The sequence below is a fragment of the Quercus suber genome, unplaced genomic scaffold (assembly GCF_002906115.3).
Source record: "Quercus suber isolate HL8 unplaced genomic scaffold, Cork oak 2.0 scaffold_78, whole genome shotgun sequence".
Classification (NCBI taxonomy): domain Eukaryota; kingdom Viridiplantae; phylum Streptophyta; class Magnoliopsida; order Fagales; family Fagaceae; genus Quercus; species Quercus suber.
In genome coordinates, this window is record NW_027069543.1 from 199,672 (window position 1) to 210,410 (window position 10,739).

General features: G+C 37.7%; 1 protein-coding gene across 1 annotated transcript; it reads left to right on the top strand.

The window, feature by feature from the left end:
- Positions 1 to 3,479: 3,479 nt before the first annotated feature.
- Positions 3,480 to 4,565, top strand: LOC136067582 (uncharacterized). Its single transcript, XM_065773673.1, has one exon. The coding sequence runs from the start codon at positions 3,480 to 3,482 to the stop codon at positions 4,563 to 4,565; it is 1,086 nt and encodes a 361-aa protein (XP_065629745.1).
- The last annotated feature ends 6,174 nt before the right edge of the window (positions 4,566 to 10,739 follow it).

Consider the following 10,739-nt stretch of genomic DNA (forward strand, 5'->3'; position numbering starts at 1 on the left):
AAAAAAAAAAAAAAAAAAATACACAGCAAAATGAAACAAAACTAATCTGCTGTGGCAGAAATGGCGTGAGAACGAAAGAAGACAAAAACAGAAGGGCCAGAGCACCACCAACCTGTACCCAGCCAATACAAGGGAGGTGGGCCCACGGTCAAAGAGATTCAAAGTGTGTGGTTTGGTGGTGGGGGGGAAAAGAGGGTCTATATCTGGTTTCCTGCCATGACTTCTTTTGGGAATATACCTTACTGGGATGGTATCTTACCCAAAAAAAGTAATAGATGGTTGGAACCATCTAATGCATACCATACAGCTAGGTAGTGAGGTAGCCCAATCTTTATTCATTTGAACCTAGAGGAAGAGGTATATAACAAGAACAAACAAAATGGAATTTTGTCATAAAATGAGTAGTGGTGCAACAAACATGTACTGGAGTGATGGCAGTGGTCGGGGCAACTAATGGGTTGGTGGGTAGTCTTGAAAGGATGTCACAACAAACCAAAAATAGTTGGTGAATCCCTAGGGGTAAAAGGGAGAAATCCCATTGAATTAGGTCACTATAAAAGGAAGAGGTAGCCATGGATAAGAGGAAGGACCTGATGGGGGGGAAGACCTAAGGGAACAACCCACGGCAAGAGAGTAGTAAGAAACTAAGAGTAAAAGAACGGAGGGAAAGAAAGAAAAAAAGTGGTAAAAAGAAGAGAGAAAACGTGGTAGGAACAAGGGCATGCATCAATAGACCATATTTCCCTCCCTCTTAGCAAATCCACTCTTTGAAGTCTCCAAAAGTAATAGCTTGTAGTCATTTAAGTCTATTCTCCTAAATGCACAACTTTGATGGCAGAAGCCTATGACAAGGCTGTTTAAGTTGGAGTTTGGGTTCCTTCTTGATTTACTTATTCTATGGGAAGATTCTATACTTATTTTGATTGCAAATGTATTTGATTTCTTTCATTATAACTTATATCTGTTGTACTTAGTCATTCTACTGTAACACGTTTTTATCACGTTTGCTGCATCAGTTGTCCTGCAATGGTATCTTTACTTGTTGTACTAGTTATTCTGTAGCACCTTTTATTATATTTACCGTGTTAGCTATTATACTAGCTAAACCTTTTCTGTTGAAACTTTCTTATTTCTTTATTATTACGTGTTTTACTTTTGACACAAATTAATCATTATCCTGCCATAAGTATATATATATATATATATATACATATATTTTGTTTCTCATGTTCTGCAAAATATATTTTATAGATGTATATATAAATATGTATAAGTATATTTATGAATATGTGTATGTATATATTTGAGAATATGCTAACCCATTTAAACTAACATTTGTTTGATGGGTATTTTCTTTGGGTTTTAGATTTGTTTATATGCAGGAAGTAGAAAAGTATTTTTGCAGTAAAAATGAAGAGTAGTCATTCACATTGCAGAAGGCTTTACTGCACGGCATAAGGCTTTAAAGCACAGCAAACAACTTTAAAGCATAGTAGACAGCTTTAATGGACAGCAGAAGGCTTTACGACAAAAAACTTTACTGCACAATAGAAAACTTTATTGCAGAGCAGAAAATTTTATTGCACAGCAGATGGTTTTATTACACGGCAAAAAGTTTTGTTGCATAGCAGAAAAGTCAAAACTGTGGCAGAAACTGGAGAAAAGTTCCTTATGCGGCAGAAATAGAGGATAAGCCCACTTTGCAGCGTCTTCCCTTGAACTTGGACTCAGCGTTTGCACACAAACTGGTAGCTGCAGAGTGGTACTTTGGAGCCCATTCCGCGGAGCACCAGGCCTAACTTCCTTCTTAGAAAAGCCTAGACTAAGTGTTGTTAAATAACATCAAGACGTGTGTCTAAGGTACAAGAAATGTAAAAAGAACCCTCGACATTTCTTAATTCTCCATCACATATCCCCTCTCTCCCTCTTATGAATGTGGATAAGTGAAATTTGTTAATTGTTGAAATACCTATTTGTTAAGTGAGTATATTTATTTTAAAAACAGTTAATCATAATATATTATTGTGGGGCCTGTTAACTAAAAAAGGTATAGTAGTCCTCAGAATTGGGCTCAGGGCCCAAAGGCCCGATCCGAGAACACGCAGTTGTCCGAGGACAGCCTAAAGAAGTTTTATTCACGTCAAATAGGTGATATGAAAGGAATAAACAGGTATTATATATACAGTGGTATAACACACGTCCGAGGACGCCAAAGTCCGAGGTAAAGGTAACCTTCGTGCTGACTGAAAGATTCCGCCAGGTTGTAGCTGAACTGGAAGTTGGATATAGCTTAATGAGGCGTCGGAGAAGGTAGAAAATATCTTCTAAAGTCTATCACCTCCTCATTAAATGCTGTCCACCTAACACTCTGGCCGCATTAATGTGGAGGTGATACCTGAATAGTAACTAAGCAGCTTTATAACCACTAAGCTGAAAGTTCCGGTAGGGACTGGATGGGACAGAAAGGAGCCCCCAGGATAAGAACTACACGTGTACGAAGGAAACAGGGAAAGAAACGAAGTATATAATGTAGAAACGAAGAAAACAGGGGGGACTTCTGGCCAAAAAAGAAAAAAGAGAAAGAGAGAAAGAGAAAGAGACCAATTGAAAGAGAGCCGAGGAGAGTTTTCCTCAAAGAGCGAATCAACAGTATCCCTTATTACTTGATGAGTAGAGCCTTTCTTGAAAAACAGTACTAGTTCTTGAACCCATACTCTATAAATATATTGTTTGGGCTTATTGGGCTGAAACCCAACACTCAATTCAAATTGGGTCCCTACAATTGGCGCCGTCTGTGGGGAGAACTTGATCTGTTGAGAAGGAAGGGCAGGTGTGACACTCACGATGGAAGAGGGAGTACCGCAACAACGTTAGTGGGCCCACAACAGGCAGGTGCTAGTCAGCACCAGGCAGAGTCTAGGGGCTCTCAGCATAGTAATCCGTTGGCAGACTACGAACACGAGGGGGATCGTGAGGGGAGTACCCGAACCACCCATGCTGATAGAAGCCCCTCTCGGGGAAAAGGCCCTGTAAAGAGCGGAGGAAATTTACAGCGTAAGATTAACAAGTTGAAGAGGGAGTTGCGATATGAACGACGGAGGCGTAAGGCCCATAACTCTAAGCACTCTTCTGAGGAGTCAGATGATACCAGTTAAGGCAGAGGTCGAGAACTCCCCCCAGCGAGTCTTTCTCGTGCGAGGAAGAGCACTATCGTAGGCGAAGGAGTAAGAGTCCGACTCGCCAGGTCAGGGGAACGATGCCTTGAACAAGGCTTTGAATCAGGTCTCTAAATCACCTTTCACACGACATATTGAAGACGCTAGTCTTCCTCGGCGATTCCACCAGCCTGTGTTCACCATTTATAATGGTCGAACAGACCCAGTGGAACATGTTAGCCACTACAGCCAGAGAATGGCTATTCATGCCAGGGACGAAGCCTTGATGTGTAAGTTTTCCCGTCTAGCCTGGGCCCGGTGGCGATGAGATGGTTTAATGGCTTGAGAACTAATACTATTGACTCTTTTGAGAAGCTTACTCAGGCTTTTGGCGCTCGCTTTATTACCTGTAGAAGGGTTGTTCAACCCTTGGGGTCGCTACTGTCCATGTCTATGCGAGAAGGGGAGACCCTAAAAGCCTACTCGGACAGGTACTGGGAGATGTTCAACGAGGTGGATGGGGCTCACGATGACGTGGCTATGAATACATTTAAGGAGGGTCTTTCAACTGAGCACGGTCTGAGGAAGTCCCTGACCGGCAAGCCTGTCACTAGTGTACGTCAGCTTATGGATCGAATAGATAAATATAGAAGAGTAGAGGAAGATCAGATGCAAGGCAGAGGGAAAGCTAAAGCGGTAACGCAAGAGAGGAGGGATTTCAGGCCGGACCGGTACAACAACAACCGACCTCGGAGGGACTTTGGGGGGCACTCGGGGCCTGCCAACTCCCAGATGGTTAGCGCCGTGTTCCGAGAACCAGTGCAACGAGTTTTGGAGAAGATAAAGAACGAGCCATTCTTTAGGTGGCCCAACAAGATGGCGGGGGATCCTGCGAAGCGTAATAGGAATCTTTACTGTCAGTATCATCAAGACCACGGGCACATCACCGAAGATTGTAATAATCTGTGGGATCACTTAGAGCAGTTGGTGCAAGATGGAAAGTTGACCCAACTCCTGCATCATACCGGCGGCCGAGGAGGTCATGTAGGCTCGGTGTTTCAGGCGGACGCCTCGAGAGGACCTCCCTTGGGCACGATAAACGTTATATTCGCTGCTCCGGGGAGGACCGGGTCTTGCCCTTCCAGGGTAATGTCTGTATCTCAATGCTCGGAGGAGGACTCCGGCACGAGGCCGAAGAGAGCCAGACCTGGCACCTCGTTGGTGTTGGGCTTTTCAGAGGAGGATAAGAGAGGAACCATGCAGCCGCATGATGATGCTCTGGTGGTTACGATTAGGATCGGAGGGTATGACGTTAAGAGAGTGATGGTTGACGATGGAAGTGCCGCCGAGGTAATGTACCCTGATCTATTCAAGGGGCTGAATTTGAAACCTGAAGATCTGACGACATAAAATATTTATCTGTTCTACCTCCTATTTTTTATGAAGAGATTGACCAATGTTCCATTTTATTTTTAAAGGTGCATATGGATACATATACTACACTCAATACAAAAACTGAAGGTACCACAATAATAATATACACTCACCTAAGTATGAGTGTTCATCCGCCAGTATAGCCAATTTTGAATCACATTTAAACTGATAAAAAATTAAAGCATGGTGATTATGTGTGTGCTACGTGATAAAGTTAAAAACATGTTCGATATCCAAATTAATATAATCCTAGGATCTAGCATGTGAACATGTGAAGAACATAGCATAAACACTCAAAGTATGTTATACCAACCTTCAAACAAAAGCATGCTTAGATCCTAGTTTCTAACATATAATTAAAGCAAAAATGTTATAAACCTATACTAACCTGCATACAAATTAAATATAGAACGGAGAAGATTCCTCTTAGAGGTTGTCGAGGAGTGAGAAAGTTACGAAGCTGCAAATCCGAGACCAAAAGGACTGGTGTTTGCCGCTATACCAAAAGGACTGGTGTTGGCCCCAACGTGGCTAGACCAAAAGGACAAATCACAAGGCGTCTTTCTTAGTTGCTTCCTCTAAAACCCTAAAATAGAACCAAGGAATCTCCTCTAGAATCTTTAAGGAGTGAGGTAATAAGTCCTAAGCTATAAACTTGAGATCAAGAGGATTGATGTTTTCATATAAACACCCTAAGTTGGTCAAATATATATATATATATATATGGGTTTAAGTTGGTATACTTTAAGCAACGTTACACCACCCAATAACTTATTGTTGAATTCATATTTTTAAAATCTAACCGTTAAATTACATGTTCTATATGTATTTAACATGCATGCTAATTGGATGTAATTTACCATTCAATCCATAAACTCATCTTTAATGCATTATTTTAAACTACAAAAACTTGAATTTAAACAATTGATTGATGATATGACTATTGATCTTTGATTATCTTTAAATTTTGTAAGCATGACTATTTTAAATGCACAAAATGATATGGCTATTGATCTTTGATCATCTTTAAACTTGAATACCCTGACTTAACAATCCCAAAAATTTGAGTTAAACAAAAATAATCTTAGCCCCATAAACATAATCCTTAACTCCTAAAAAAAAAAACAATAAAAAGTAGCCCAAACAACAACAAATAAACAAAATATTCAATAAAAAGCCGATTAAAAATAAATAAAAAATAATAAAAACCCCAAGTAATTCTTATTTTTAACTTGTTCAACACTTTCCATAAAAATAATTCATAATTTTTTTTTTTATAATTTTTTTTTCCTAAAGAATTGGTATGAAGAAAGCATTGATAATTGATACCCATTTTTGCGACACATTTTTTACAAGTTCTACTTCCTTGTGGGTTCAATTCATGTATTATATTATATTATAATTTTTTAAGTATGACCCAAGTGATTGCGACATATCAGAGAAATTGAGGAAGTGTAGTTTGAAGGGTATAGGTTAGTTTCTTTCAGACTTTTTACATGAGCCTTGCCCATGCATGCTACCAAGTGGATAAAGGACACTGGTAGCACCTTAAGCTCATGGAGAAGGTTTTGTACCCAAAATTTTCACCCTAAAAGGCTAATTTCTATTCAACTCCCATCAGCTCTCTCTCCCTTCCCTCAATCCAAAATTAATGTTTTAATTTTGCACCATGTGTCCTAATTTTTTTTTTAAAAAAAGTTTTCTTTCTTAATTTTTGAATCAAATGTGGGACAATATTATAAATATTCATCCACATGAGTTATTAAGTACAAAAATCAAAGAGTCTAGAATAAATGAATTGTGTAAAAAAAAAAAAAAAAGACGTGCTTAACAATAATAAATAAATAAATAAACATGGAAAATTTACATTTTATACCTAACAATATCCTTATAAATTTTTTTTAAAGAGTTAACAAAATATAAAAATAACTTTCAATAGTATTTAAATTATATATATATAAGAATTATATTATGTATCTTATTGTATATCTTTAAGTGTATCCATACATATGCATGGAGTTACAAGCTAACATATATTAATAGGTAAAGTTGAGAAAAAAATCAATTCGATTTCAAATTTGACTTCAATTAGAGTTTAATTTTGTGCAATGTATCTCATCTAGTCTAAGTTTTTAAATTTTTGTGCTATGTTAATTAATTCAGTCTAAAAATTGGAATTCAATTAAAATTTAATTTTGCGCCACGTGTCTCATCTAGTGTAAGCTTTTTAATTTTTGTGCCAAGTGAGTTAATTCAATGTAGAAAATGAGGAGTTCAATATAAATAAACCATAAAAAAAACTAATCATATATATATATATATATATAACCAATACTTAGAGAAAATTTAATTAGATTCAAAATTGAATTTTACTTTTGTTAGCTTTCAATACAAATTAAATTATTTAGATTTTTACCATTATTTTTTCTTTGAACTAATGATCATATTTTTTTATATTGTTTTTGTGGGGCCCATGGGCCTGACAGCCACAGCCCATCGCGTAGTAGGCCCAAGGCCAGCGCCGAGGAGGACTGACCAGCCAAGGCTAAGTTAGACAAAGCCTCTTTTTTGACCCACGCCGAGGACCTCTTCGTCCTCGGCATACTAAGGATAATTTTTAGGAGGGGACAAGCCCAGAGCAAGCTGTTACATTCACACTTAATGCATTCACCTAACCCCTTTGGCCGCATTAATGGGGATATAACCCCTTAGCAGGGCAACGTTCATCAGAGTGAACCACTTGAGTACCAATAAGGCCTCTGATAGGACGGATGGCCAGAAGGGAGGCGAATGGATGATCAACAGATGGAAGAAGGAGATAGGAAGATGAAGACTATATAAGAAAAGCAAGTAAAGTAAAGAGGGGGAGGAGAAAAAAGAGAAGAAAAGGGGCTCCTCGGCCCATGCCAAGGAGCATTCCCCCAGTTGTAAATTAACTCTAAGTGTTTCTTAATAAAAGAGAGTTTATGCTTGGTGAACGACGGCCAGCGCCTAAACCTTTAACCCACTCTCTACAAATTTATTTTTTGGGTTTGATTGGGCTGAAAACCCATTTGTACTCAGGGTCGAATCCAATTTGAGTCCTTACATCAATTATTTCAACAACCTGAGGGATCTCAAGATTTATATATATTTTTGTTGCACTGGTCGATGACAGAGAATTTGTCTACATTAATTGCATAGAATATTATTAATAGACAAAAGCATATTGAATTGAAATTGGGGGAAAATGAAGAGATATTTCATGAGAATGAGATTTTCTAGAAGTATCATCTATATGTGGGGGAGAAAAAAGAGAAGAAAATGGGCTCCTTGGCCATGGGCCGAGGAGCATTCCCCCAGTTGTAAATTAACTCTAAGTGTTTCTTAATAAAAGAGAGTTCATGCTTGGTGAACGACGGCCAGCGCCTAAACCTTTAACCCACTCTCTACAAATTTATTGTTTGGGCTTGATTATGTTTCTTAATAAAAGAGAGTTCATGCTTGGTGAACGATGGCCAGCGCCTAAACCTTTAACCCACTCTCTACAAATTTATTGTTTGGGCTTGATTGGGCTGAAAACCCATTTGTACTCAGGGTCGAATCCAATTTGAGTCCTTACATCAATTATTTCAACAACCTGAGGGATCTCAAGATTTATATATATTTTTGTTGCACTGGTCGATGACAGAGAATTTGTCTACATAAATTGCATAGAATATTATTAATAGACAAAAGCATATTGAATTGAAATTGGGGGAAAATGAAGAGATATTTCATGAGAATGAGATTTTTTAGAAGTATCATCTATATGTGAGGGAGAAAAAAGAGAAGAAAAGGGGCTCCTCGGCCATGGGCCGAGGAGCATTCCCCCAGTTGTAAATTAACTCTACGTGTTTCTTAATAAAAGAGAGTTCATGCTTGGTGAACGACGGCCAGCGCCTAAGCCTTTAACCTACTCTCTACAAATTTATTGTTTGGGCTTGATTGGGCTGAAAACCCATTTGTACTCAGGGTCGAATCCAATTTGAGTCCTTACAGTTTTTATTTAGATATTTTGTATGCCAGGATCTTAAATGTAACAAATTGTAATTGAACTGAATAATCCCATGCACATATTCCCATTCAATTTAGGAGATATTATTGGATCAATTTATTTATTTATTTATTTATTTTTGTGTTGTATTTAGTAGAATTTCTCAAACATTGATTGTGAATTGATATTGTATATGTAGTATCCAATAGTGATTTTCAAAATTATCTATATAATAGTAGTGTCATGAGAAATTTGGCATAGCCAATATCATGAAAATTGCTAGAAAAATTATTTTAGTACCTACAAATGTCCTGGTTGAACTAATATTTTATATATTTATAACCCAAACTAACATCAATAGCACCACTACAATTCATTATTCCCATGCATAATAAGCATGGGTACATACTAGTTATCTTAAAAAATAAGATGAAAAAAAATTATTTACAAAGAGGTCATTGTCAACCTCTTCAACATGAATTTGAATGATCCCTCTAAAAAATATTCCTGGAGCCGCCACTATTTTTAGTCAACTCTACTCTCCTCTCCTCTAGTCTCTCTTCCTTCTCCCTCAATCCAAATGGCCTTTAATGTTTTCCCTTGAAACAATGGGTGTAAAACCCACATGGACCAACTATGGATAGATTAAAATTAGGGCACACATTAGTCATCCATTTTTGAAAACATTTTATGTAAAATTAAAAAAGTTGTCAAAAAATTAATTACTATTTTACTTTTTCATAAAATACTTTTAAAATAATTTATTAATGTTTGCCCTAAGAGTATACATGAGTAAAACTCATTGAAATTTTTGGGCGGTGACTGGTCGTATTCATAAAATAGTAGTGTTTAGGAACTAGGAGTAGGGGTTAGTAGGGAAAAATGAAACTGTCCTTGGATAAAACTAATAAGATAAAATTTATACAGATGATAACAACCTGAAGAACGTCCTTTAATATACTAACCGTTATATTATAGTTATACTAATAAAGTTAGGAAGAACTACCTGATAACTAGTGGAGCTCCTTCTCTCTCTAGGAGAGCACTTTACTCCTCTCTCTAAGAGAGATTTCACTTCTACCTTGTGTCGCCGACGCCAGTAACATTTTTTTCTCTTCTTTATACCTTCACTCCATTCCCTTTTCTCTTTTCTGCCTTAGAGCATCCACATCAGTCCATGGATACTCTTGCAAAATACATAAAACAGCCATTTTTACACATTTTGGCCAAAAATACACCCACATCAGTGGGTGTAAAATTGTGCAAAATATACACCCGGCTGTGCAAATGAACAGTAACCGTCTATATATCCACGGTTATTGTTCGCGTGTAAACTATTTTTTTATTTTATTTTCTCTCTCCATCAAACTACTTCTCTCAACCATTACAAAAACCCAGCGTGCCAAAATAACCACCCTAGCACGGAGTATTAACCAAAATCAATTGAAAATTAACCCAAAATCAACAAAAAATTTTCCCAAAATCAACTGAAAATTAATCCAAACACATCAACATAGACAAATCAACACAAAGATACACTTGCTAAAAAAAAAAAACACTCACAGAGATACAGAAACACCCTCTGTGCCACTCCGAAATACCCAACCTCCCATCTCACCTCCTGATTCTGCTTTGTAACCAGAATTGGATCATACAAATTTGAACTTAGCTATCCACTCCCTCTCTTTAGGGAACAATACAATCCGACCCACGCCTGTTAACTCTCCTACCTTATCCACTGAACAACCTTAAAATAGAGATACAGGTCCTATTTTTTCCGCAGAGCAAAGTTTGCATGCTTCATAAATGCTTCCATAGGAGCATAAGGATACCTCCACTTTCACCATGCAACCCCCAGGGGCAGCGGTAGAAAATTCTTCACTTCGGTGGACATGGCTTGAAGGGCATAGACCCTTTCTTATGACAAGTGAACTGAGAAATAGTTCAAGGCCTGATATGGACACAAAAAGTGATTCTGAAATAGCCATCATGTTCAATTTGGATAAGTTAAATGAGGATCGACTTGAGTGGGTACGTAGCACTACATGGCATGGAAGACAAATCTTAGACTCTATAGCCTCAATGGGAGATTCTATGGTCCATGGTTCTGATAGAGATGGAATGAGGTTTGAATT

Bases quoted from the DNA above. Each gene is read 5' to 3' on its own strand.
- LOC136067582 (XM_065773673.1), top strand. From the start codon at position 3,480: ATGAGATGGTTTAATGGCTTGAGAACTAATACTATTGACTCTTTTGAG.